A 27,106-nucleotide genomic window follows, 5' to 3' on the forward strand; every position below is an offset into this window, starting at 1 on the left:
AACAAGTTGCCTCTGTGGCCCTAGAAACTCCTGGCTCCAGGCTCTCTTAGAGGGGAGTTGGACCCCAGGACCCCCCACCCTGCCCCACTGGCCACTCCCCTCTCCCCAGCACGCGGCACGGGGCCCCGCGAGCCTCAGCCACCCTCTGCCATCCCTGGATGCAGCAGCTCAAGTGTCGAGTCTCGTTTTTATTGTGACAAGGCTGAGAGATGGGGTTCCCCTCCTGGCAGGCTGTCCAGTCGGTGCGGCCGGGTGCCAGGCCCTGGATGGGGCGCCCTCGTCTCTCGCCTCAGCCCTGGGGCACAGCGGCCGCCAGGACTCTGTCTGGGCTTGGCCCTTGAGGCCAGGGGGAGGCTGGCCAAGTCGGGGAGGGCCAGGAGGGGGCTGGCAGCCAGCGGCAGGGGTGGCTGGGGGGGCGGGCTCCGTCCAGCCTGTGGCCTGCAGGTGGACTCCGGGGGCTGGCAGGTCACAGCTCCTTCTTACAGGAACCTGCGGGCGGAAGGGGGAGCCGAGGTCAGAGGACGGGTGCACTCATGCCCCCAGCGCCCCCAGGCCCGTGGCCGCCCCGCTCCCGCCAGCGCCCCCACTCCCCGGCCGCGGCGCTCACAGGAGCCCAGCTGCTCCTCCAGGAAGGAGATCTGCTCGCTCAGCGAGTCGATGCGGTCCAGCTGCTGCAGCGAGTGGGTCAGCAGACTACCGGGGTCGGGCAGGCCGCTCTCCAGCGCCCGCGCGGCCAGGCTGTGCAGCGGGGCCAGCACCAGCTGCAGCTTCTGCGGGGAGAGGCCGGGGGGAGCGCCTGGTCAGGGCCGGCCCTCTGCTCCCGGGACCTGCCCGCAACCGCAGTGGCTGGGAGCTCCGTGGACCCCAAGGCCCGGCTCAGGGCCGGTGCCCACTAGAGGGTGCTGGCGTGCCAGCAGAGCCCCAGGGGCGAGGCCACAGGTGGGGGGTCAGCGGGGCAGGGGCAAGCCAAACCCGGGGACCCCTCCTGGGGGTCCCGGCCGAGGCCCCCTGGGGCTGTCAGCTACAAGCGAGCCTCCAGCCGCGGCCTGCGGTGCCCAGAGGCTGCGGGCAGCTGTCCCGCAAGTCAGAAGCGGGCCCGGGGCGCAGCGGGGAACTCAGCTGGGGTCGCGCCTCCCCCAACATCCTGGGAGCTCCCGGACTGCCTCACCTGCTCCAGCACCTCCACCCTTGACCGCAGCTGCTGAACTTCCTGCCCCACCTCAGCGTCCACTCCTGGGGGGGACGCAGGAGCCCGTCAGGGGGGGCCGGAGCTGGCCCCACCCCCGGCTCAGGGCCCCGGCTGCCCACCCGGGGCTGGCCTGGAGGCCCCGAGTCCCCCTCACCCCCGGCCTGGGATGCAGCCCCCACCCCGCCCGTCCCTGAGGCACCCCGGGCACACGTCCCCGGTCCGGTGGTCCACGCGCCGCGGTCTCGGTGTCGGGCTGCCGACGGCGCATTATTACTCACGGTACGAGTTTGAAGCGTCACAGCGCGTACCAAAAGTAATAATGGCCCGTCGCCAGCACAGGCGCTGCCCGGGGCCCGCGGGCCCGCCTTCTCCACTTCCGGCTGAGACAAGGCCCTCAGGGCAGCCCTCCCCACAGTGCCCCCCAGAACCCGGCGCCCTCCGCCCCAGAGGCCCCAGGCACTGGGGGGTCCTGTCCCAGTGCCCGTGCCTCTCCTGCCCGCGGGTGTCCCCCACCCACCCCGTGTACCCCATCTGCCTCACGACCCCCTCCCTGCCACCCTGTGGCCTGCCACGGCAGCCAGGTGGCACCAGCGAGCGGGCATTTACCTGGCGTGGGGTCGGGGGCCGCCCCAAGGGGTCCTCTCTCGGGCAGGCAGAGTGTCCCGTCCACAGACAGCCCGTGCCCCTCCCCAGACGGGCACCAGTAACTGCCCACTGTGTTGACGCAGCGCTGGGGACAGCTACCTCCCCTCGTGCTGCATTCGTCCACATCTGAGGGGCCCAGAGAAGGGGGAGTCAGGCAGGCTTGGCGCCTGTGGGGGAGCCTCCCCGGGAGTGGGCCCCCTCGGGCCAGCAGACATGGGATGTGAGGGCGGGTGCCCAGAGGATCCCACCCAGGGCGGGGTGTACCTGTCTGGCAGGTGTTGCCCTGCCATCCAGCGGGGCAGCGGCACCGGCCAGGCTGGACACAGCTTCCTCCGTTCTGGCACGGTGGCTGGCAGACGGCTGTGGGCGGTGGGGACCACTCAGGAGGGGACAGTGGGGGGGGCCTCTGGGGGGCTGCACACAGGACCACCATTTAATATCAGGGGCTCGGGTCCTGAGGGACAGTGTCCTACGGTCACCAGGGGTGGTGTGTCCTGGGGGGCAGTGTTTTGGGGCCCCTGGAGACAGTCATTTAGGGTCCCTAGGGAGCAGTGTCTTTGGGGTCCCCAGGGATCAGTGACTTGGGGTCCATGGGGAGCAGTGTCCTGGGGTCCCAGAGGCAGTGTCTTCGGAGTCCCTAGGGGGCAGTGTTCTGAGGTCCCCAGGGGTGGTGTGCTCTGGGGGGCAGTGCCCTGGGGTCCCAGAAGCAGTGTCTCAGTGTCCCCGGGGGTCAGTGCCCTCACCTGCCGCACAGGCCGCTGGGGGCCTGCCGGTCCTCCTCCAGCCGGGGCAGCAGGCGTAGCGGGGCCTGGGGGCCGGCCCGGGGCTGCGGCGGTAGGCCGTCCTGTAGACGGTCCTGAGGGCCAGGCCAGGCCAGCTCGCGGGGGTCCAGCCCTCCAGCTGGCCCAGCCTGCCCAGCGCCCCCCTCCCCGAGCCATCTTCCCGAGTGGACCCCCCAGGGCGGCTGTGCAGGTGGTCTGCCCGGCTCAGTCCCCAGCGAAGCCCCCGCCCCCCACCTCCCGCCAGGGGGACAGGGCGGGGGGCTTTGACCAGACCCCTCCTCACCCCAGGCCCCCGGCTCTCACGCGGTGAAGCGTGCTGCGGCTGGGCATCGGCTCAGCAGACCCCTCAGGCCCCCGGACCCTGGCCCGCCCCCACCTTCTCACGGGGGTAGGTGCCCCACCGAGGAGGTGAGAGCTGACGCTCAGGTGGGGGGCAGCACCCCTCACTGGAGGGCCGCAGGATGGGCAACCCCTCCAAAAGCAGGTGGGGGGAGAGCGGATGTGCTGGAGGCCACACCAGGTGCCCCCAGGTGCGCCAGGGCCCGAGCGGTCAGCTGCTATCTGGACTGACGGACACCACAGAACAGGCCCTGGGGGCGCTGCTCAGCCACCCCGCCCTGCTCGAGGCCCCAATTTCCTATCTTGCCCCAGGGTTTCCCCAGGTGTGCGGCAGATGGGGGGGCCCCCGGGGACGGCCTTGGGGGCCTGGCGCGGGCGCGGCCCTCACCGGTAGGTGCTGCAGGCTCGGTGCCCCTCACACGTGGTCAGGAAGGGCTGGTACACGCGCTGCGCGAAGGACTCGAACACGGGGCCGCCCGGAGCCCCGACGGCACACACCCTGCGCCTACAGGGTGGGGGGGCGGGCCAAGGGTCAGGCCGGGAACCCAACGCCCCCGCCAGCTCAAGGGAGCCCAGAATACCAGGGAGGGGCTTTCCAAAGTTGTCCCCCGCCCCCACCCCAGGGCCCCTCGCCCCGGCTCACCCGGGCCGGTAGACGTGCTCCGTGCCGCCTGCCGCCAGCACCAGGAACCAGAGCAGCAGCAGCGCCCGGGGGCCCCCCATGGCCGGCCTCTGGGTGGGGTGGCCCCCTCCTCAATCTGGCCTGGGCACAGAGCACGCGCTGCGTCAGGCCTTGTGCAGCTCCCACCCCCGAGTGTGCCCCCTCGGTGGTCGGCGATGCCGGCTCAGCCCCCCACTGGGGCCCCCCTCCTCGGCCCCCAGGGCAGGGCCCCCCGCTGTCCCCCCCCTCTGCTCAGGCAGATGCTGGCTCTTCCCAACTGTGGGCCCAGGGACGGACGCAGGACGCTGCGCTCCCGGCTCGGGTCAGGGAGGCCTCTGGATCCTGCTTGGCTCAGGCCAGGGCAGAGGCGGGTTCCCTCCTGAGTCCAAGTGGCGAAAGACACGGAGTCCCCTCCTGGCCCCCTCCCCAGCGCAGCAGGGTCGGGTGGAACTGGACGCACACCCCAGGCCAGCCTGGGACCCGCTGCCCGACTCTGGCCCCTCCAGGCTTAACTGCCCCGCCCGCCGCTGGGGAACCGTGTCCCCGGTCGGCCGTGGGGTGGGATGGGGGCACGTGCCAGGCAGGCGCTGCGGTGGGGTGAGCGGGGTGCGGGGCATCGGGGAGGGTGGGCCACTCTGCTGGGACAGGACAGCGGCTCCACTGCGACGGGGACACCCATGCCTGCCACTGGAGCCACCGTCATCCTCCCGGCTGGGGGGGGGTGGCTGCCGGGAGGCCAGGGGAGGTGCCTGGGGTGCAAGGACCCCCCAGCCCAGAACCAAGGGTCTGTGCCAAGGCCGCGGGGACTGGTGGGGGGCTGCCCTCCCTCAGTTCTGTGCAATCTGGGGGGCGGCGGCAGGCGGGTGCTATGTTCACGCTGGTACGCCTGCATCAGGCCAGGGGGGCTCCTTTAGGCAGGGGAGGTGGGCAAGCGGGGAGGGCAGGGGTCAGGGCCAGACTGAGGCTGCAGCGGGCAGCTGCGGCATCAGGGCCCGGGTCAGGGGCAGTGCGGCGGGGTTCGTGGGCAGGGGTGGGTCCTGGCAAGAGGACGCTGCTGGGGCAGCCCTCGAGGTCCAAGCCAGACTGGAAGTGGAGGGGCAGATCAGAGGCGCTGGGCAGGGGAGGCCAGCGGCGGGAGGGGGCTGCCAGGGTCCCCTGCGGCGGCCCCCTCGCAGCGCTGGGGCAGGCTGGGCTCTTGGAGACAAATGTCCTCCGCCGCGCCCCGGCCCTCATAATGAGTTAAAGCTGCCGAGGAGAGCAGCCCCGCTTTCAGGAGACTAAATTTTCGAAAGTCATGCCTTTCCCCGAGACGGGAGGAAGCCGATGGCGCTGCGGGTGCTGGGCGCGGCGGAACCTCGTTTCCCTTCGGTTTTACAGCCGGGGTGGGGGAGCCGCGAGGGGGCGCCGGGGGGGGGGGTCGTCTGCAGGTGATAGCAATCCGTGGCCCTGCCCCGCAGCCCGCACCTGGAGGGTCGGCAGAGGGGGCCGACCCCACGCAGAGGCCGGGGCCCTGAACCCCGCTTTTCCCCAAGACGGGGTGCTTTGGTCGTGAGGACCCCGGGGGGGAGGGGCGGCCAGGCAGTGACTCAGTGTGGATGCTCCCTCTCCACGGCCCGCCCCTCCCGACACCCCCCGCTCGAGCTGCCCCCCACCGGCTGGGGGGGGGGCTTGGGTGGGAGTGCGGTGGAGTGTGACGCCCACTCCCCAGCCTGAAACAAGCTGCGGGGTCTCGGGTCCCCCACGCCCCGACTCGGGCCCGGGACGAGCTGCAGGACCCGGATCAGCGGGTGGGAGGGAGGCTGCGCCCCCGCCCCCACGCACAGAGCCCCCCGCGCGGCCCCGGCCCCCGGGCCCCACCCCCCGTCGCCAGCAGGGGGAGCCCTTTCCCAAGGCCGCTGGGCCCATTCTCCGGACCCAGGCGCAGGATGGGGATCCGGGCGGGGGTCGCGGGGTCGCCGCGCGGCTGGGCCCCCGCCTCCTGGAGGCCGGCGCTGCCCCGCCACGGGCGGCCCCGGCCCGCTCACCTCTCGGGCGCCGGCAATCGCGCGGCGGCGCCCCCGCGGCCGCCCCCCAGCTCCGCGGCCGGCGAGACCCCCCGGCTCCCCGCCCCCGCCGCGGGCTCTGGAGGGCTCCACCCCGGCCCCGGCTCCCGGCGCCCCTCCGCCGGCGGCCCGGCGCCCGCGCGCTCCGCACTCACCGCCCGATCCGGGGCGCGCACGCGCCGCCGCCGCCGCCACCGCGCCGTGGGGGCCCGCGCCCCGCCCCGCGCCCCGCCCCGCCCCACCTGCCCGCCGCCCGCGCCCCGCCCCCCGTGGGGGTGGGCTCCGAGGTCCGCCCCGCCCCCATTGCGCAGATGGGGAAACTGAGGCCCCTCCGGAGCTCCGGCTGCCCCGGGCCGGGCCGTGAGCCAGCTCGCCCCGGCCCCGGGACGCACGGTCCGGCCTCCGGGCGCCGCCGCGGCCCCTCCCGAGCCCCCCGCGTGAACCCGCGGCCCGGCAGGGGGTTGCGTCCGCTGGGTACGCTGGACTGGGAGGGGGCGCGGGGGCCCGCGTGGGACGCCCGCACGCTCGCCCGGCCCCCCTCCCCCCCCCCACGGCTGAAACTGACCTTGCCGGGGAGCAACCCCGAGTCCCCGGAGGCCGAGACCGAGGACCCACCCGAGGACCCAAGGCCGCCCGGAGCGTGGGCCGAGCCGGGTGGGAACCTGGGCGAGCCGCCCACGCCTCCCTCCTACCCGTAGACTCCTGGGGACCCAGTGGGGGCGCCCACCCAGCACCCCTCCCACGGCCCATCTGCTTTGGAGAGCACTGGGAGCACCCCCCGCTCGGTGGGCCAGCCATGCGCAGCGCAGGGGCGGTCCCAGGGGCTAGGCCGAGCCACTGCGAGCGTTGGGTCCTTGCTCCACCTCTCGGGGCCTCTGCTCCTCACGGGTGACGCGGGGTCCCAGCCCCCGCACCTGGCCGGGCGGCCAGGAGGCGGTGGGCTGCGCGGCCAGGGCCTGCGTGGGACCCGGCGCCGTTCTGGCTACGTCCTCCCCATTCCTCTTCTACTTTCCATGTGATACCTTTTGCCCTTGAACCCGAGGTCCCACGGCGTGTGTGTGCACGTGACCCGGGCTAGCTGGGGAGCTCACCTGGTGTGGGGGCCACCGTCATCCCCCAGATCCGTCACCGGCTGCTCTTCTGGGCACTGGGGGCAGCCCAGACCTCCTCGGTGGCGGGGGCTGGGGGTCAGAGGCGGGCAAGGGTTAGAGCCTTGGCGTTCGGGTGGTGGGAGGGGGCGGGGGTCAGCCGCGTGCCTGCCGACCCCGTCCAGCGCCCTCCGCCGTGGCTGAAGCTGAGTCGCCACCTCAAGTGCCCGTGGGAGTGGGCGCCGCGGTGGGCGGGCTCGGCTCTCGGGGCGCACGGAGAGGATGGGGACTGGGGCTGCTGGAAGCCACCAGCGTCTGCCCAGCCTGGGGGGTGGGGAGGGTCCTGACGTTCACTGGCTCAGGTCAGGGGAGGGCAAGGACCCCGCCCAGTGAGGTGGGCCCCGGAGGCTGGAGAGGAGTCCCCCCGAACGAGGGCCTCCTCCCCACTGTTCATCGGTCACTGCCCCTTGTCCAGGGGGGCCCCAAAGACCCTCGGGAGATGGGCCTGCAGGGTAGCCAGGGCGGCCGCGGCTGTGATGCCCTGCTGCTAGAACCCTAGCCCTGCCCCCCCGGACCCAGGCTCCCCAAGTGTCCCCGGGCAACGAAGAGTTAAGAGCAGGAGCAAGCAGGACTCTGGGGGGAGAGCCACCGCTCTGTCCCCTGCCCTTCCTTGTCACACTACAGTCACTTGACCCTTTGACCTCCTGCCCGCCTCCCTGGCCTGATCCAGGCAGAGGCCGAAGGCGCAGCTTGGGGAGCATCTCCTCCGGGCAAGGGGCCCTCTTCTCAGCCGGGGACACCTCGGGGGGCCCGGCCCCGGCTTCTGCCGCTCTGGGGGTGGGGTGGGGGGGGAGAGGGAGGGCGAGGGGCTTCTCTGGGGCTCCAGGGGGGCCTGACAAAATCACCCATTTGGCGATGCTTGTGCCCCACCAAGCTGCCCTGGAGCCCCCCGAAGTCAGCGGGTGAGAGGCAGGGGCTGCCTGCCCTGTCGGCCCAAAGCTCACCTGGGCTCAGGTGTGGCCTTGAGGATCCTCCCAAGGAGGAGCTGAGGAAACACCCCCTGCGCTTGGAGCACCCCAGCACTCAGCAGAGGAGGACTGGGGGGACCTCACACCCCCAAAGTGGGCCAGGCCGAGCACACCTTGCTGCCGACCCTGGCACCCGCCTCCGGAGTTGTCTGGAGAATTCTTAGCTGCGTTTGGCATCTCCCTCCAGGGTGGCCGCGGCCGCGGGGCGGCCCAGGGGCTGGGTGCTGGGGTCAGGATCAGGCCGGGCCCCCAGCTGGTGACCTGGCCAGCGTTCTCCGTACCTTGGGAGGCCCGGGCTGTGTCGCGGTCAGCGGCGCAGGTGCCACCGTTGCTGGGACAAAGCCTGGGGGCTGTGCCCCGCCGCCCTCTCCTGCCCCCCTAAGCCCAGCCCTGCCCTACCTGACACTGCCCAGCCTCGGCCGGGCCGCCCGCTGCCATCGCCTCCAGCCGGGGCGGACCTTGCCCCTCGCTGGGGCCTGGTCCCCGCGGCGGCCCAGGCGTGCCTGCATCCCAGCCTCACCCTCCAGCCGGGCTCGGGCAGGGGGCTCTCCCGGGCGAGGAAGGGCGGCTTTTTATGCTCCCGTCCCGTGTAAATCGGGATTGGGATGGGCCCTTCCCGGCCGGACTTCCTGTGTGTGTTCTCCGCTGATAACGGGGATCCGCCAGCAGAACAAACAGGAGGCAGAGGGGCGGGCGGGGGGCCGGAGAGGGAGGGGGCTGGCGGCTGTGGGGAGGTGGGGGAGCGGTAGCTGGCCCCGCGGGACTTCAGAGTCCAACCCCGAATCAGCCGGAGCCAGATTCGTGCTCAGCTGTCAGCCTGGCGGGTGACACCGGCTGACCCCTCCCCATCCACCGCCCGCAAAGCTGGCGGGGGCAGGGGCTGCGGGCGCACAGTGCAGCGGAGGGGCTCGCCGCCTCTCTGGGCCACGGGCCATTTGTCCGGGGACTGTAGACTCAGGCCTGCACCCCCAGATGTGTGAGCCTCGAGGGGCTCCCGGCCACGGCTGGAGCTTTGGCCAGTGCAGGAGTTAGCGGGACCCAGCGGGAGGAGGCCTGGGCTGCACAGGGCTGGCTGGGTGCTCGGAGAACAGCCTGTTCTATGGGTCCCGCAGTTGGGGGGGCGCTGCTGAATGGGGGCAGGCCTCAGCTCAGAGATGTGGGCCTTTCCTAGGAGCCCAAACCATTTCCCCATGGGGAGGGTCCCCGAAAGCCCCTAGCCCCACTTCTCAGGGTGCTCCGGCGGGTGATGGCTGGACCCGAGGGAAAGCATGTTCTCCATCCTGTCTCCTCATCCCCCACCCCCCTTTGCCTCCAGCAGCCTGAAAGGTGTGGGGTGGGGGGACAGGGGAGCAACGAGGTGTGCAAAGGGGGTGCTCCGGCCCCAGAGTCTGACCTCAGTTTCCCCGTTTGGGTGGCAAGGCAGCGGTTGCCATAAGGGTGGGGACGAGGCAGCTCCCCCGTGGCAGGGGTGGGCGGGGGGTGCGTGGTGCCTGAGGGGGCTGGGCAGCTGCTGAGGGCTCGCCCGGGCTGCCCAGCTGGCCATGGCTTCGCCAAACCCCGCTTTTCTCGGGGTGCGCGCCCCACCTCCTTGCAGCCCCCCCCCCCGGCTGGACATCCTGGGCCCAGACTTGTGGGAGCAGCCCGGGGGACTCCCCGGAATGCCGAGGCCAGAGGGAAACATCCCCCGTACCGTGTGGCCGCCACAGCCGCGCCAGGCCTGCTGCAGGCCGGCTCGTGCCTCGGGGGGCTCGTCCTTGCTGAGCCTCAGTTTCCCCATCTCTTCAGTGGGGACAGCGGAGATGCAGGCCACCTGGGGGTGGTCCAGGGAGCTCCTGGCGCTCAGGCAGTGTCACCTGAGCGGGGAGGGCAGGCCCCCATGATGCCCCCAGCCCCACCTCTTCCCAGCCCGCCCTGGGGGTCCAGCCTCACCCCCACCAGCGGCCCCCTCCGCAGGGCCCCCTCCTCAGGGCCCCTTCGCTCTCCCGCCCACGGGCTCTGCAGCCAGAGGGCTTGGGCGTCCTGCTGACACCCCGGGATCTGGGGGGCCGTCGGCCAAGTTGGACGCCCTCTGCCCAGACCGCCCTGCGCCCGCCCCTGTCCTGACGTTCCCCCCTCGCACCCCAGGCCCAGGGGCTGCCTTTGGCCCCCAGGTGGAAGGCCAGGAAACATCTCGTGGGGAAACCAAGGCCCAGAGCAGGAGGGGCTGGCCCCGGGTGCAGTGGTCAGTGGGGGGCTGCGTGGGGTCGGGACAGCCGCGCCCCCCCCTTTTCTCATGCTTTCTTCTCTTAGCGAAGAAGAGAAAGCTGCACCCCCCCTGCACCCCCCCCCCCCCGCTGTGAACACAGAGGCCCGGTCGGGGGTCTGTGCTCCTCCAGAGGGGGTCCTGGGGCTGGGGCCGGGCCGTCAGGGAGGGCCCCCCCCACCCACCGAGCTGCGGGGCGTCAAGGGTTTCCTGTCCCTTCCAACAAGCTCCACCCCTCCACCTACCTGCCAGGTGAGCTGCCCCCAGCCCCTCTCTCCCCGCTAAGAGGGGAACCGAGCCCAAGGAGAGGGGCCCTTGGCGCTGGGCCCCGGTGCTGTCACTCAGCCCCCCTGTCCTAGCCCCCTTCAGCTCAGCAGAGCCCGCAGGTGCAGGACACCAGGTGGGAGGCTCCTGTGAAGCCTGGGAGGGCCAGGGAGCAGGTACCCGAGGGTCAGAGATGGGCGCTGCCTGGCAGCCACTCGGCTCTCCAGGGGGGTTCTAGAGAAGGGGAGGGCCAGCCAGGGGTGGTGCTGCAGGGGGCAGAGCCGGGGTCGGAGGAGCTCAGGGTGGGTGGGGCAGGCTGGGACCCCCCATCCTTGGAGGTGCACCCCCAGGAAGCTGCCCTGAACCCCAGTCCCCTCCCTCCCCTGACGGCGTCTGTTTGGGGCCCTGCCGCCCGCAAGGGCTCACCCACAGCCCCCCAGGCCGGCTCGGAGGTGGAGGCCAGGCTGGACCGGTCAGCCTTCTCCAGTTTCCCCAAGGGGCCAGAGCCCGGGCCTCAGTTTCCCTGTCTGCCCGTGGTTTGGTAGGGAGGCCCTGCCGGGGCCCCGTCTACCTGGCGAGGGTCGTGGGGGAGCAGCTGCCTTACCTTCCAGGGGAGCGCGGCGGGGCAGGGGTCGCCAGGGCCTGCTGGCCCTCTCGGACCCCCCAGGGACCCTCCCGGGACCCCTCAGCTCCGCGGGCTGGGCCTCTGCGGCCTGGGGCGAGGGCAGGCTGAGCCCCTGGCCGAGGCCAGGGTGGGCATCGCCGGCCGCCGCAAGGCCGAGGGGCCCGGGCGCGGCGCACGAGCCGGGCTGCAGGCAGGAAAGAGGAGACGGCAGCGCCGGGAGAGATGGGGCTTCCTGTTTACCCGGCGTGGCCGCTGGCCGCGGGGACAGGACAGTCTGCCGGCCGGGCCATGCTCTGCGCCAGCTCAGCTCGGCCTTCCCCCAGGGGCTGCACGGGGCCCGGGGGCCGGCCCGGGGGGCTGGCGGCGGCACAGGTGCCCGTGGCCAGGTGACCTGCCTCCACCTGGGTGGGCTGGTACCAGGGGTAGGGGATCGCATGCGCAGGTTGGGGGGCGGAGCAGGAGGTGGCCGACAGCTCCCTCTCCCCCCCCCCCCCCCCCCCGTCTCCCTCCCTCCTTTTTCCCTTTCTCCCTCACTCTCTTTCTCCCACCCTTCCTCTATCTTCCTCTAACTTCTTCCTCCTCTTTCTCTCCTCCTTCCCTCCCCTCCCCATCTCCTTCCGCCATCTCCACTCCCCATCTCCCTCCCTCTCTTCCTCTCCCTCTCTCTTCCTTCCCCTTCTCCCTCTCTCTCTCTCCCTTCCTTTCTCCCACCCCTCTCTCCTTCCTTTCCTCTACCTTCTCCCTCCTCCTTCCCTCCCCATCCCTTCCTCTCTCCCTCCCCATCTCCCTCTCCCCTCCCCATCTCCCCTCTCCCTCTCTCCCTCCCCCTCTCTCCCTCCCCTCTCCCCTCCCGCTCTCCCCTCCCCCCCCACCCTGCCCCCCCCCCCCCCCCCCGCCACCCGTTCACAGATCCCTGTGTCTGTGAAAAGCACCCTGTGCTGCCCCCGGGCACACAGCCCCCACGGGATGTTCTTTGACTTGGGATTTCTCCATTGTCAGATGAACGTTCAGAGCCCTGGTCATGGACCCCAGGGGTGTCTGAGCAGCCCCCTCCTCACCGCCCCCTGGTCTCCTTCTCCGGGGTCACCCACTCCGTTATGGCCCTCCTGTCGCCTGTCCCCCCTGCTGCCCAGGCGGGAGCCCTGGAGAGGCTGCACCCCTGCAGATCCGCAGGGAGCCCTGTGAGCTCTGCCCCTGAGCTTGCCCGGTCATTGCCCCTTCTCTGTCCTGGCGCAGGGCCCTGCGGTCCCCGCCTGCACGGCCAGGGCCCTGTGTGGAAGCGGTGGCCTCTGTCCTGAGGGGTGGGTGCCGTTGGGGAGCCCTGCCCCAGGCCCATCCCCAGGACAGAGGCCACTCCTGCCACGCGCACCAGTCCCCCGAGGTGCCGACAAAGTGGCAAGGGGCCACGTGGACCCCCAGATGTGCAGGTGCATGGTGGGCAAACCTCCGCCACAGTGGAACGCCGGCCTGGGGTACCCGGTGAGAGTCCCCAAAGCAAGCCCACCCGAGATAGCTCCTGTCACCCCCAGGGACCCGCCTGGACTTCCCACTCAGGCGTGTTCTCGCCCACTGGCCCTCGGGTCCCCGGGCTCCGCGTCTTCCGGGGCTGCCACTGCCAGCTCAGACCCTCCTGGGGGCGCGGCGCTGGCGGTGTGGGCCCAGGAGGGTGGCTGCCGGCAGCGTCTTGGTGCCCGTCTCTGGGCTGCTGCGCCAGGCCCAGGAGAGGCCGGTGGTCAGCACGCGTGGACGCTGCCCTACACCCCGCCAACACTTGGTAGTGTTTTTAGCCGTTTTCACCGTAGCCATTCTGATGGTGTCAGGTCATTATCATTTCTTCTTTTTTTTTTGAGGTATGGGGGCCGGGGAACAAGCCCAGGAGCTCGCGTGCGGGAAGCTGGCGCTCTGCCACTGAGTCACTGCGCTTCCCCTGAGCTGGTTCCCTCCTTTATTTGCTTGTTGTTTTTTGTTTCCAGGGGGCGGCGGGGACCGAACCCGGGACTTCCCATATGGGAAGCAGACCCCTAGCCGCCTGAGCCACGCCCGCTCCGCCCTCTCATCATTTCTTAGTGTAGAAAGACCCGGGGGGCGTCTTAATTTTGAACAGCAGAATTTGTCTCTTGGGAAACATTTCGGAATGTCGCCCAGAGTGGGGCTGGGGGCCCAGGGGAGGGCAGAGAAGTGGGCTGGGGGCGGGCAAAGGGAGAGGGAAGCGGCCGCCAGCTGGGGCGCGGCCTTGCTTGGGGGGCCCGGCGTCCCCTCTGCTGCGGGGTGCAGGGTGGCCGCTCCCCCGCACGAGCGCGGGGCCTGCTGGCGGGACGGGGTTGGCTGACGTGGGAGACGTGCGGGGCGCTGCTCTCAGAAGCTGGGGTGGCCTTCGGGGTGCTCGGCCCCAGCGCGGCCCCGTGCCCAGGCCTCTTATCTCCAGCTCTTCCAGGCCGTGGCGGCGCCTCCTGTCCAGGCCAGGCTTCCCCTGGGGTGTCCAAGAAGAGGGGCGGCGGACCCCCGGGGCTGCGGCGAGGTCCCCCCACCCCCCGCGCAGCACCTTGGACCCACGCACGGCCCGGCAGCCATTGGCCAAGCCCCTGGGGACGGCCGTTAGGTCGGGAGGAAAAAACACTTTATCTAGCCCGGATCAAAGGGAAGTTCCCAGGAACGGGGCCATGGGCAGGCGGGGAGGTGGGGCCCCGGGGCTTCGCCCCACAGCTGGCACGTGCAGCCCCCCGGCCCTCCTGGGAAGAGCTGGGCGCTCCTGCCCATCGCTGGGCGCATTTCCTGTCCCTGGGCCAAGCCTCGTGGGGAGAAAATCACGAGAGAGCGCGCCCAGGCTCGCTGAGCGCTGCACTGCCTCCCACGGCACCCCTCGGGGGCTCACGCCCACCCTCGGCGGTCGACGCCGTGATTGACCCACTTACAGTGGGGGAAACTGAGGCCTGGGCTGCTTGAGGTCATGGAGCCTGTCGATGGCAGAGGCTGGCCTCGAACCCCGGGCAGCAGTGCTCTGGCCCGCAGGGGACAGGCAACAGGCTGCATGGGTGACCCGGGAGCCCCTGGCTCCAGGCAGGTGGCGGGCAGTGGGGGCTGTCCACTGGTCCCAGCCGACAGGGGAGGCAGTGGGGGGCTGGGGGGGGCACAGGAGCCCCCTCCCAGGGAGCCCGTGTCACCGTGGTGGTCAGCCTGGGACTCAGTCCTGTCTGCAGGGGCTCCAGGGGGTCAGGGCCATGAAGGCTTCTCTGCCTCAGTTTCCCCATGTGTGACGCCAGGGCACAGAAGGTCGTAACTCGGGAGCCCCGGGGAGGAGGGGGTCTCTGATCGCCCCACCAGCGTGAGGGCGATTTCAAGCCTGGGCCTTTTCCTGGGGGGGGCCCAGGGCTTCTCGAAGGGGCCCGTGACCCCCCACCCACGGCTCGGAGCCCCCCGCGGGGGCCCCTGAGTTCCTCCTCGGCTCTGAAGCCATGTTTGCTTTTATTTTTTCTCACATCCTTAAAAAATGTAAAGAGAGAAAAGGGAAAAAAAAACCTAAAAGGCAAGCATCTGCCTGGAGAGCCAGAAATCTCTGCTTCCTCTTGGGCAGGAAACAGGAAGTGGGTGTGCGGGGAGATGGGGCCGCCGCGGAGAACAATGGCAGCCCCCGGAGGGGAAGGGGATCTGCGTCAGGGCCGGTGGCAGGGCTGACCCCCGGGGGGGAGTGTGGGGCCGCACGCTCAGGCCCAGGGGCTCTTCCTGACCACGAGCTCACGGCCCCGTGGCCTCCCCGGGGGCCAGGGCCACCCATGGGTGACCTGGGGCCCAGGGACACAGAGCCTGGCCTAGGGGTCAGAGCCCCCTCCCTGGGGGCTGAGCCCCTGTGGCGGCGTCCACGCCCGCTGCCCCGGCCAGGCTCGGCCCTCCCTGGGGAGCCCCCTCGAGGTCCCCTCTGCCCACTAGCCTCCCTGGTCCTTCTCCTTCCTCGTCCCAGGTTGTCCCAGAGGAGCACTGGGCCCCTGGGCCCCGGCTCTCTGCTGCTAGCTGTGTGACCTCAGGCCACTCGCCGCACCTCTCTGAGCTGCCTTTCCCACTGCGCCCTTGTGGGGACTGACCCCAACCCAGAGAAGGTCTGGAGGGCAAGAACTGAGATGGGCCTGTGTCCACTGGGCACCGGCCGTGGGGCAGGCCCCCAGCGCCCCACCGGGGACCCAGGCTGGCCTCGGGGAGAGCCCGGAGGCAGCCAGGGCGTGCTTGCTTTCTCTTTCCCCCTCCCCCTCCCCCTCCCCCTCCCCCTCCCCCTCCCCCCTCCCCCTCCCCCCTCCCCCCCCCCCTCCCCTCCTCTCCCTTCCCTTCCCTTCTTCAGTAGCTCTATTGGGATGTGATGCACATGCCCTGCAAAGCCCCCACTTAAAGTGTAGAATCCAGTGGTTTTTGGTAGAGTCACGGGCACGTGCGGCCATCGCCACTGTCCATTCTAGGGCAGTTTCGTCACCCCAGAAGAAGCCGTGTCACCGTGCCCTCCCCGCACGCTGGCAACCCCGGCGCCCCTCTCTGCGCCTGGGCCGGGTTGCTCTGGACCTCCCGCCCCCTGGGATCGTGCCGTGTGAGTCCTTGTGCCGGTGGCTTCCCTTGGCGTGGCACGTCTGGGGTTCCGCCGTGCTCTAGGAACCCCACTGCTTTTTAGGGCCAGTAATTCCCATCTGCGGCGAGCACGCGCCCCGTTGGTCCCCTCGGCAGTGCCCGCTGATGGACGGCTGCTCGTGGGCACCTCCCGGCGCCTGTGCAGCGCTGCGCTGAAAGGGCGTGTGCAGGTTCCCGTGGACGGGTCCTTCCTCGGGCCCGTACCTGGCGCGGCAGGCTCGTGTGGCCGCTCTGCCCCGTCGCCGGAGGAGCGGCCGGCGCTGCCCGCAGCAGCTGCCCCTTCCTCCGTTTCTGATCGGAGGCCCCAGCTGGGGAAGGCTGCTGGGCGGGGAGGGGGAGTCGGCCAGGACCCCGCGCACAAGGGAACAGGGAGGCAGGTGCGGGAGCCGGTGCCTTATGGTGGCCTCTGGGCCAGGCACAAGCTGGGCGAGCCTTCCAGGAGGCTCAGGGTCCAGGCACCTGTGGGCAGGAACCCTCCTGAATGCAGGTGAGGACCTGAGGCAGGTGAGGACCCAGGCAGGTGAGGACCGAGGCAGGTGAGCGCCCGAGGCAGGTGAGGACCCAGGCAGGTGAGGACCCAGGCAGGTGAGGACCGAGGCAGGTGAGCGCCCGAGGCAGGTGAGTGCCCGAGGCAGACAGGCCACGCCGGGGAGGGGCAGAGCTGGCGTGGCTCCCACCCCTGACTCCAGCGCCAGGGCTGGCTTTCCCTGCCCGGGGTGCCGAGGAATCGGGGCCGCCCGTCTGGGTGACGCCCTGGCGAGCCGGGGGCTGGCAGAGCACCCGCGGCCAGGCGGGTTCTGGGCAAGCCCATTGGGGGGGGCGCGAGGCCCGGGCTGGAGCCCCACCCCCGGCCCCCGGGGAGAGGATTGGGTGCTGCGAGCCTCCCGGGTGCCCGAGAGGGCGGCGGCCAGGCCCCGCTCGGCAGACTTGGCCCTTGGTCCCCTCCTGGAGTGCCGCCAGCCTCGGCTGGACTCGGGGCAGGGGTCTCCGCCCCCACGGGCCCTGCGGAATGCGCTCGGCCCTGGAATGTCTCGTTGTTCCGCCTCGGTGCTGGGAAGCGTCTGCAACGCAGCCCGCCTGGGTCTCCCGCCTGGCCCTGCTCTGGGGGGCGGGGAGGGCAGGGGGGCCGGGGGCCCAGGTGCTCACCAGCCTGGGGCGCCCCCCAGCCTCGGGCGCTCCCCTGCTGGCTTTCCGCAACCCTGACGCTGGTGGCACCACTCGCTGAGGTCTGAGCCTGGGCCTGGGGGCCTCCAGGCACTCTGCACCCCTTTGTTCACTGAGCCCTCACATGCCTGGCCAGCGGGGCTCCGCCGTCGCCCCCACTGTGCGGGGAAACCGAGGCTCAGAGAGGCCAAGGCTGCACCCGAGGCTGCACAGCTGCACGTGGCAGCACCTAGCCACCTCCAGGTCCCTCTGAGCTCTCCCGGCCTCCCTGCCTTCTGCTCCCTCCCTCTTCTCTTCCCTGCCCTCCCCCTCCTCCCTGCCCTCCCCTCTCCCCTCCCCTCTTCCCTCTCTTCCCCCCTCCCCTATTCCCCCCCTCCCCCCCCCCCCCCCCCGCCCTCAGCTCGAGGATCCCTGGGGTGAGCTGCCTTCCCTGGGCCTGGGTCCCCACTTTGCCCCCAACGGCCTCCTGGCTGCACCCCGTGTCCTGCTGACCTGCACCCTTGCCCCACCTTCTCCCCATCCCTGCTCGTGGGGCCGCCTGCCACTCCCCGTTGCACCCACGTGGGCGCACGTGCTCCCCTCCCGGACCCCTCCAGGATGTCCCCGAGCCCCCGCGCGGTCAGCCCCGCCTGGGGACAGCGGCTTCCTGAGCCACCCCCCGCCGGACAATGGCCGGAAATCCCCCCCCTCCACTCCGGCTGCGGCCCTTCCCAGGTGGCCGGGTCAGGCTGGCTCGGCGCTTCCTGAAAGGCCCCCTGCCGTCATCTCTCTGGGCCGGTCACCCGGGTGGAATGTTCCAGAAAGCAGGTCTGTGGCCAGGCTGCAGCTTCAGGGCCTGTGGACGGCCCCTGCCCGGCCCGCGCCCCGCTCTGTGTTCAGGGAGGGACGCCGCCTGTGCCACAGCCCAGATACGGGGGCCCCGGGCTCCGTGGGGCGGCGTGCGGGGGTCGTTACCCCACAACCGCTCCGGTGACCATTCGAGCAGGGGAAGCGTTAACACGAACCGTCTCCAGGGGACCAGAAAGCCCCTCGCCCGGGCCCGTCCCTGCAGATAGGGGCAGCTGGGCCCTGGCCAGCGCCTGGCGGGAGGCTGCTGGCTGAGGGAGGGTGGGAGGGCGACCGGCCTGGAGCAGGACGTGAGTTGTCCAGGCTCCTCTGCAGCCCTGCGGGGGCCGCTGGTCAGAGCTTCCAGGCGTTTCCAGGCGTTTCCAGGGGCTTCCCCCACCCCCAGGGCTGTTCCTGAAAGGAGGGCTGCTACCTGGGGAGGGTGGGGGAGGAGGGGGAAGAGGGGAAGGAGGGTGGGGGAGGAGGGGAGGAGGGGAAGGAGGGTGGGGGAGGAGGGGGAGGAGGGTGCAGGGGGGAGGGTACAGGGAGGAGGGGAGGAGGGTGTGGGGAGGAGGGGGAGGCGAGTGCGGGAGGGAGGGGTGGGATGAGGGGGGAGGGGGGAGGAGCCCAACTGCTGGGCTGGGGGGGCAGGGGGGCAGGAAGGTCACTCGAGACCTGGGGATATTTCATTTAGATTTTATTTTATGATTCCAAACTGAAAATAGCCGTCTTGTCTGCAGCCCGGCGGCGGGGCTGTGTGCTCGTTCTTAGGAGCGTCGCGGCTGTGGCGCACAAGGCTTCCCAAGCAGCCCCGCGGGGCGCTGCCGGGCATCTCTGGGGTGCCGTGAGCCCCAGGCAGCGTTTTCACTGCCTGCTGAGAATTCATCTGCTGTTAGCCCCATTGGCAGGGGGGGCGACTGAGTCCTTGAGAGGTGAGCGTGGCAGGAGAGGGCAGGGCTGCGGCCCCAGAAGTGCTTCTGCAGATCAGCTCGGCTGAGGTGAAGTGACCGCAACGCCGCGAACGTGACGCGATGAATGTGACGCAGGGTTTCTCTCTTCTCTTTCCAGGCCCGGGGCCGGAGATTGAACCCGGGGCCTCCCGTGTGGGAAGCGAGCGCTCACCCGCTCCCCGCATGGCCTTGCAACAGTTCAACGAGTTTTGGCGAACGTGCCCTGCGCCGTCTGCACGCAGCCAGGAGGCGAGCCGTCTCTGCGCCCAGGGCACCCCTGCTCCCCGGCGCTCACCGCCCGCCTGGCTCCCCGCACCCCCCGATTTGCTTTCCGCCCCTGTGGATTCAGTCATCTTTCTAGAAGGTCCCACCTGCAGCTGCGGCCTGGGCCCCGCTGTCCTGCCAGAGACCGCCGCCCCCCCCCTTGCCCCTTTCACCGTTGGGTGGGGGTCGAGCTAAGGCTTGTAACAGATACTCTGGCCCAGGCCGGGCCTCTCCGGGGGCGCGGGGCCACAACGTGATGTTGTGGGGGGAGCCCCGAGGAGCCCCCAGCCCGGGGGGTGAGTCTCGTGGGGCCCGGGGGTCTGAGGACACAGCCTTGGGGGGGCATCGTGAGCCCCACAGCCTTCCAGCCAGCGGGGGACGGGCAGGGTGGGCTCGGCCTGTCCAGCGTCCTCGGCCGCCCCCGGCCCGCGCTCGGGGCCTGGGGCCCCTTCCTCAGCCAAGGGGGCAGCCTGCACTTAGGGGGGTGGGAGAGACCCCACTTGGGGGCCAGTGAGCCCCCTCCTCAGAAAGCCTCTCAGTGGCTGGGCAGGGGCTGCCGTCCCTGCGGGGGATGAGGGTGGCTGTCGGGCAGGCATTCTGGGGGTGGTCCCGTGGGGGGTGACACGTGGGCCCAAAGCTGGGCAGTGACGGCCAGCAGGGGAGGGGGCCGGAGGGGACAGCTGGCCCCTTCCTCCTCCCCAGGGCCGCCTCAGGAGGGGTCAGGCCGGGCCAGGACTGGCCGAGCCTGAGGCCCAGCCGCCCTGGGAGGCGTCCAGCCCCCTCCCCCTGCTGCCCCCGGGCCTCCCCCTCCCCCCCGGGCCGGGCCCCCCCCAGCGGCCGCCAGGGCAGGGGGGGGGGCGGGGGAGGGGGCCGGCCGCAGCGACCTCCCTCCCGGCCGGGCCGGAAAGGCTGACCGGGCCGGGACAAAAGGCGACGTGCGGCGGGCCATGTGTGCCTTATCGCCGCCTGCACTCGCGGGCGCCGGGCCCCGCGGCGGAAACGCGCCTCTGCCGCCTTCCTGCCCCCCGCGCCGGGCCAGGCGCCCCCCCGCGGCCGGGGCGGGCCCGAAGGCGCGGGCAGGCGAGGGAGGCGGCGGCTCTACGGGCCTTCGCTCCCCTGGGGCTGCTGGGAGGGGGCGGCCTGTCCCCGTTGGTCAAAGGAGGAAACTGAGGCGGGGAGCAAGTCGGGGTGGAGGGACCGGCCCACGGCAGGGGTTTCCCACACGCTCACCTCCCGCGACTGGGGCTGAGCCCCCTCCCCGGGGTCCCGGGCTGGGGCCGCCGGGAGGGGTGCACGCCTGCAGACCCCACGGGGAGCAGGAGTGGGGGAGGGGCGGGGCGCTGTCTGGGGGGGCGGGGCGCTGTCTGGGTCGGCGCGGGGCTGCCTGACGGGCACGGGCCGTCAAATGTCCCCACGCGGGAAGAGCCGGCGCGCCCTTTATTCTTTGGGACGGGGGCCCTGGAGGAGGGTGAGGCGGCTGCGGCGTGCGGGTCCCCCGGGCACGGGAAGCGGCTTTCCCACCAGCACCCACGGTCGGTCGTGGGGTGGCGGGAACGAGGGGCCTCGGCGCCTGGGCACCGTCCCGCGGGCCCGTGCCTCCAGCCTCCGCGCCAGCCTGCGCAGGGTGCCCTGTCCCCCGCAGCGCCCTGCAGCCCGGCCCGCTGCCCCCTGGTGGACGCGGGGCTCCCCGTGCGGCTGCAGCAGCGGGGCTGGCCCGGGGTGGGTGGGGGGCGCCGCCCGCACCCCGTCCCTGCCTGGTGTGGAGCTGGGGGACGCTGGGCCGGTGGGGGCGAGAGGCACCCAGGGCCAGCAGGAGACCGGCCTTCCTTGCTCCCCGCTCGCCTTCTGGGACCTTGCGCCCGCGGGACTGGGGGTTAAGTCAGCCTGCAGCTGCGGTCCACTCCTGGACGGACCCTGGGGGTCTGGGCTGGAGGCCGCCCGGCCGAGGAGGGGCGACCTGGGTGGGGCCGGTGACCGGGCTGGGGGCAGAAGCCCCGCAGGGACCCCCTTGACTGTTTGTTCCACCCTGGCCTGAGTCGCTCAGCTTTCCCCCTCCCTGCGGTATCCGGAGAGGAAACAGGAACAGGAGGGGGTGTGGGGCGACGCTGGCTTGGCACGGGTGAGGGTGACGGTCCCCAGCACCGAGCCGAGGGTGGGGGTGACTGCCCCCCAGCAGCAAGCCCAGGGTGGGGGTGACTGCCCCCCAGCAGCAAGCCCAGGGTTTGGGGGTGACTGCCCCCCAGCAGCAAGCCCAGGGTTTGGGGGTGACTGCCCCCCAGCAGCAAGCCCAGGGTTTGGGGGTGACTGCCCCTCAGGTTTGGGGGTGACTACCCCCCAGCACCGAGCCCAGGGGTGGGGTGACTGCCCCCCAGCACACCAGGGGCCCGAGGCCTTGCCCATCCGCTATGAGAGTGGACGGGCTCCCTCTCTGTGGGTGGGGGGCTTGGCCTCTGTGAGTGGAGGCTCTCGGGGAGCCGGCCACCCGGCTGAGGCCCGGGGGGCCCCAGCGCCCTCCCCAGCCTGCGAGCCTTGCGGGGAACGTTCCCATTTCCCAAACGAGGCTCGAGCGGGGAGAGAGCAGCGCTGAGAGCTCGCTCACGGCTCCCCACAGGCTGCGTGGCAGAATCCGGGGCTCCGCAGACCCTGCGGTGCAGCCCCCCAGCCCAGCAGGTGCCCCCGGCTGCTCCCAGGGTGGGGCCAGGCTTGAGAGCTCCTGTCCTAATGGGAGGGGAGGCAGCAGGATGTGGAACTTGGGGTGAGGTGGGGGGACCCTGATGAGGTATTGGGTTGCAGGAAGGGCCCGGGGTCCCCTGCAGGGCCACCCCGTTTCTGCGTGGGGTGGGAAGGGCCGCGGAAGAGGCCCCCCAGGTGTTTGCCCCCCTAGAGCCTGTGTCCTCTCCTGTGCCTGGCCGGATGTTCAGTCAGCCCTGGGGGGGGGGTCTGCCAGGGTGGGGGGCGCATGCCTGGCGGCCAAGGGGAGCCACACATGTCCTGAGCAGGGTCACGCCTGGGCCCAGCCTGCCCCGAGGCCCTGCCGCTGCCCTGCGAGGACCGAGCCCGTCCCCAGTGGCCTCGCGGCTTCCCTCCGCTGACCTCAGGAAGCACCTGGGGTGTGGGGAGGGGTCCCTGTGTCCTTGGCCGTGCTGGGGGACCGTCCCAAGGCCACCCTCCTGGAGACCTGTCCGGGCCCCTGGACAAGGGCGCGGGGCTCCCTACACTGCCCTCACCCCCAGGCGGGGGGCCGGGGTCTCAGAGCACGGCCACCGCCCCCCACACCTGACACAGGGCCCAGCGCGCCGCCCACGCTGTCCCTTCCACGACGGGGGCGGGGGCCGGGCAGGAGGGGCCCGGGCGGAGCAGCGGCTCAGGCCCAGCAGCTGGTGGCCGGCAGGACCACGGCCACGGGGGGCGGGGGTGTGGACAGATGGAGGCGCCCCCGTCCTCTCCCCTGCCCAGGGCGAAGGTCCTGGGCCTCCGTCCAGCCCCGCCCCAGCCCTGCTGCCCTTCCCAGCAGCCGTGCGTGTGGGGTGCGCTTGACGCCAGCAGGGAGGGACCCGTGTCCGGCTGACCGCGCGAGGCCCCCGGGGTGCAGTTCACTCGCTGCCCACTGGGTGGCGGCGTCCCACCACGGGGCGGGACGGCGGCTGCAGAACCTGCCGGCGCCGTGGGCTTCGGGGCGGGCCGGGGGCGCGTGGGACCCGCTGCACCCCCGCGCACAGCCTGGGGAACCGTGCGGGGCGCCTGGAGCCCCGTCCTAACGCAGTAAAAGTGCAGAAGCCCGGGGAGCGAGGGGCTCCTTCTGACCGGGAGAACCTGCGTTTCGGGGTCCCCCGGGCCCAGGCCAGCCCCTGCCCGCGCTCTGGGTCTCTGCCTGCGCCTGGAGCTCGCCCGCACCCCACAGGTGGGATCCCGGGGTCCTGGGGCGCCCCACTCGACCGCCCTCCCGCGCTGGGACGTCCTCGGCCTCTGCTGTGCCCTGGGCTGTGGTCTTGTCTGGCGGTCAGGGACGACGAAGGGACCGAGGGCAGGGGGGCGGGCGGCGTGGCTGTCACGGGCGGGTTTGGGCTCGGGGTTGCGGTGGCAGGTCTTCGTAGCGGGACGTGCGGAGTCAGCGTGCCGCCGGGCTTTGCCCTGGAGGGGAGGGTCTGGGGGGGGGGGGCTGGCTTCCGGACCCCTGCCATCGCGGCTGGGAAACCCACGGGGGCTGGGCAGGTGAAAATCTTTTCTGACGGTGGCCAAAAGGGGGAAGCAACGCAAGGGTCCGTCGCGGGAAGAGTGGACCCGTAAACGCGGCCCCTCCAGACCCCCGAGCAGGACCTGCCTGCAGGAAAAACTGGAGGCCGCACTCCGGCGTCCCGACCGCTGGTCCCCGGAGCCATCCTGCTGAGCGAAGCAGCAGGCGCGGGCGCCCGGGCTGTAGGCGTCCCCCTCCGTGATGGATCTGGAACGGGCGCCTTCACAGAAAATGGACCGGAAGTGACCAGGGGCGTGGGAGCTCTTGCTTCTGTTTGGGGGATGAAAACATTTTGGAAATAGAAGGTGGAGAGCGTAGTACCACGCTGTAAGTGTAATTAATGCCACCGAATTGTGTGTGTGTATATATATATATTTAATTTATTTCCTATCCCCCCCATGTGTGCTCTCTGTGTCCATTTGCTGTGTGTTCTTCTGTGTCCGCTTGTATTCTCTTTAAGTGGCTCCAGGAACTGATCCTGGGACCTTCCAAAGTGGGAGAGAGGCAACTACTCTCTTGCACCACCCTAGCTCCTTGTTCTGCTCTGTCTTCTTATTTTCTCTCCTCTGTGTCTCTTGTTGCGTCATCCTGCTGCGCCAGCTCTCTGCGTTGGTCGGCACTCCTGCGCGGGGCGGCTTTCCTGTGCAGGGTGGCATTCCCATGCAGGGTGGCACTCCTGCGTGGGTGGCATTTCCTGCGTGGGCAGCTCACCGCATGGGCCAGCTTGCTCACCAGGAGGGCCTGAGCATAGAACCCTGGACCTCCTCTGTGGTAGGTGGGAGCCCAGTTGCTTGAGCCACATCCATTTCCCTGACTCGTATATCTAAAAGTGGTTAAATGGCAACTTTTATTATATATATATATATGTAATTACCACGATGTAATTTTTCTTAGAGCTTCCGTTCAGGGTGGATGGCTTGGTCTCTGGGCTGGGAGAAGCCACCCCGTCCTGGGCTCAATGAGAGTCTTCTCCTAGGTCTCCATCAGCCACCGGCATCCTTTGTTTTTTTCACTGAAGTGGACCAAAGTGTGTTTCCAGGCCTTAGTGGACAGCTCGACCTGTGTGACCAGCATGAGGTCAAGGGGCAGAGCCCGTCCACCCCAGAAGGCCCCTCCCAGCCCCGCCGCCCCACGGGAACCTGCGATCCGTTTCTCGCGTCGTGACTTCGCCTTGCCCTTCTGTTCCTCAGGTGGCCTTTTCTGCTCAGCGCTGTGCCCACAGCGTTCATTCTCCGTGCGTGGGGAGCTGTGAGCGGGCTCCTCTCCGACCCTGCAGGCAGACCCTGCAGGCAGTCGCCGTCCGACTCCTGCTGGCAGACCCCGGGGGTCCGGGCACGAGGCCGGGGCTCTTGTGAGTGTGCTGCCACCCCCAGGGTTCTCACACCTGTCTTTTTCTTTTTTTTAAAGATTTATTTTTTATTTATTTCTCTCCCCTTCCCCCATCCCCACTTGTCTGCCCCACAGTGTCCATTCGCTGTGTGTTCTTCTGTGTCCACTTCTATCCTTATCAGCGGCACCTGGAATCTGTGTTTCTTTTTGATGCGTCATCTTGCTGCGTCAGCTCTCCGTGTGCGTGGCACCACTCCTGGGCAGGTTGTACTTTCTTCCACGCTGGGCGGCTCTCCTTATGGCGCGCACTCCTTGAACATGGGGCTCCCCTATGTGGAGGACACCCCTGTGTGGCACGGCACTCCTTGTGCGCATCGGCACTGCGTGTGGACCAGCTCCTCACACAGGCCAGGAGGCCCTGGGTTTGAACCCTGGACCTCCCATGGGGTAGGAGGACGCTCTATCCGTTGGGCCACATCCACTTTCCTCACATGTGTCTTGGTAAGCATGTCATTTTTTAAAAACAATAACTTTATTTCAAATGCAAAAACAAAACAGAAAAAAGCAGCTCATCGGGTTCTGTCCAGGTACTTTTATGTCATCTAATGCCAACTACTAACTCAATTGTTCCTCTAGTGTTCAGAAAGATACACAGATTAGTTAAATGACATAGTCAAGGTCTCCTTATTAATGAAAAAAAAAAAATTAGAAAGAGACAAAAATGCTTAATCATATTCTTATCTCACGAAACCAAACCCCATATTCTTTTTTGACCTTTAGCCTTAATATAGTACCAATTTTGCTTTTGTTAAAAAAAATCACAATGTTGTTGTTAACTACAGTTCATAAATTACAGTAGTTATATTTTTCCCATGTATCACCACACTCTTAACACCCTGTAGAACTTCCCTGTATTTATATTATTAACTATAGTCTTCCTACACTGTCAAAGTCATTGTTATGCATTCCCAATATTATCACCCAGCTGTCCTCCAACTAACATTAATCTTCCTAGACGGCTTTTTTTAAAAAATTTATTTCTCTCCCCTTCTCCCCCTCCCCCCAGTTGTCAGCTTTCTGTGTCCTTTCACTGTGTGTTCTTCTGTGTCTGGTTGTATTCTTGTTAGCAGCATAGGGAATCTGTGTCTCTTTTGGCGCATCATCTTGCTGCGTCAGCTCTCCATGTGTGCGGTGCCACTCATGGGCAGGCTGCGCTCTTTTCATGTGGGGCGGCTCTCCTTATGGGGTGCACTCCTTGTGTGTGGGGTTCCCCTATGCGGGGGACACCCCTGCGTGGCAGGGCACTCCTTGCGTGCATCAGCACTGCACATGGGCCAGCTCATTACATGGGTCAGGAGGCCCTGGGTTTGAACCCTGGACCTCCCATGCAGTAGGCAGGCACTCTATCCATTGAGCCAAATCCGCTTCCCTAGACTGCTTTTTTAAGCCACAGTCACATCCACAAATCAACAGTGTTTGTTACATTTGTTATAACATGTATAAGTAAGAGTTCTTTAGGGAAACAGAATCAACAAGAGATATCTGTCAATAGTATGCAAATTTATAAGAGTCTCTCATGCAGCCGTGGGGATGCACAAGTCCAGGTTCCACAGGCAGGTGCAACCAGGGGCTGCAATGAAAGTCCAGTGAAGGTTCTTGATGAGTTCTGGGAGACGTTGGCTGTCCAAAGACGAGCTGGGAACTTCTCTCTCAATGCTGGAATCACTTCCCCTTTTAAGGCAGTCACTCATTGCTCTTGGCAAGCTCCTTGGTTGATGTAATTATAACCAGCTATCTATGGTTTACCACTGCAGTAAAGTCAATGGTGACTAAAGTCCATAAACACCCTTGTATTACAGTTAGTCCAGAGCTTGCTTGACCAGACAACTGGGCAGTTACCTGGCTGCGTTGACACAATAGCCTAACCATTACAATGTGTTCCCATCAAGTCCAAATGTTACTACATATTAACATTGACCTTATTAAACGTTCTCCATACATTCAGCATCGTCTGCCCCTTCTCGTCCCCCACTTCATCTCCCACCAACCCTCACTCCGTAGTCCAGCTCCACAGGTCTGCTCCCTGTATTTAGTTCATGTCAGTGAGATTGTACAATATCCGTCCTTTTGTGCTGGGATTATTCTACTCAACGTAAGGTCCTCGAGGTTCTTCCACCTTGTCGTGTGCTTCCCCAATTGATTTCTTCTTACAACTGAATAATATTCCATCCAAAGAATACATCACGTTTTGTTTATCCATTCATTGATTGACGGTCACTGGATCTTCCAACAAGAGTTTCTGCTTTGCCATCTCATTCAGTAAAAATAAAATAAAGTAAAAATCGGCCTGTCTAAAAAAACAAAAACAAAAACAAAAACAACACATACCAAAACATTTAGGTTGTTTCCGTTTCTTGGCAATTGTGAATAAAGCATGTGTCCGTTCTATTAGACTTGACCTAGAAGTGAGATTGATCTTAGCCGTCCATGTACTCAGCCGTAGCAGATGCTGCCAAAAGGTTTGTTTTAAATCAACTTTATTGAGGTGTAATTTATATACAATAAATTGCACAATTTTAGATCTACAAGTGTATACACCATGTAACCACTGCCACGTCTACATACAGGCCATTTCCATCACCCCCAAGAGGCTGCGTGCCCCTTTGCAGGGCCTCAGGCAACCACTCCCTTGCTTTCTGTGTCTGTAGATGAGTTTTGCAGAATTTCATAATAATGGAATCATCAGCATGTATTCTTTTTTTTAAAAGATTTATTTTATTTATTTCTCCCCCCACCCCATTCCCCCATTGTCTGCTCTCTGTGTCAATTC

At 68.1% G+C, this 27,106-nt stretch overlaps 2 protein-coding genes across 11 annotated transcripts; both read right to left on the minus strand.

Annotated features, from left to right (window-relative positions):
* Window positions 1-175: 175 nt before the first annotated feature.
* Window positions 176-11,040, minus strand: EGFL7 (EGF like domain multiple 7). Of its 10 annotated transcripts, none has more exons than XM_058302688.2 (10): window positions 10,885-11,040; window positions 6,750-6,839; window positions 3,599-3,718; window positions 3,344-3,460; window positions 2,578-2,690; window positions 2,099-2,248; window positions 1,796-1,960; window positions 1,169-1,233; window positions 608-770; window positions 176-489 (listed from the first exon to the last, which is right to left on the minus strand). In XM_058302688.2, exons 3-10 carry the CDS (start codon window positions 3,676-3,678, stop codon window positions 467-469), a joined length of 876 nt encoding a protein of 291 aa, XP_058158671.1. In that variant the 5' UTR covers window positions 3,679-3,718; window positions 6,750-6,839; window positions 10,885-11,040; the 3' UTR covers window positions 176-466. The 10 variants fall into 10 exon arrangements, with proteins under 10 accessions (XP_058158671.1, XP_058158667.1, XP_058158670.1 ...); XM_058302684.1 differs by lacking the exon at window positions 10,885-11,040 and adding an exon at window positions 8,174-8,331; XM_058302687.2 differs by lacking the exon at window positions 10,885-11,040 and adding an exon at window positions 8,056-8,167.
* On the minus strand, window positions 6,483-23,663 carry LOC139439392 (uncharacterized). Its single transcript, XM_071216544.1, has 7 exons — window positions 23,659-23,663; window positions 23,035-23,154; window positions 22,712-22,844; window positions 15,715-15,828; window positions 11,146-11,315; window positions 9,465-9,606; window positions 6,483-6,614 (listed from the first exon to the last, which is right to left on the minus strand). The coding sequence occupies exons 1-7, from the start codon at window positions 23,661-23,663 to the stop codon at window positions 6,483-6,485; spliced, it is 816 nt and encodes a 271-aa protein (XP_071072645.1).
* Window positions 23,664-27,106: the final 3,443 nt, after the last annotated feature.

Source organism: Dasypus novemcinctus, chromosome 8 (genome assembly GCF_030445035.2).
Source record: "Dasypus novemcinctus isolate mDasNov1 chromosome 8, mDasNov1.1.hap2, whole genome shotgun sequence".
Classification (NCBI taxonomy): domain Eukaryota; kingdom Metazoa; phylum Chordata; class Mammalia; order Cingulata; family Dasypodidae; genus Dasypus; species Dasypus novemcinctus.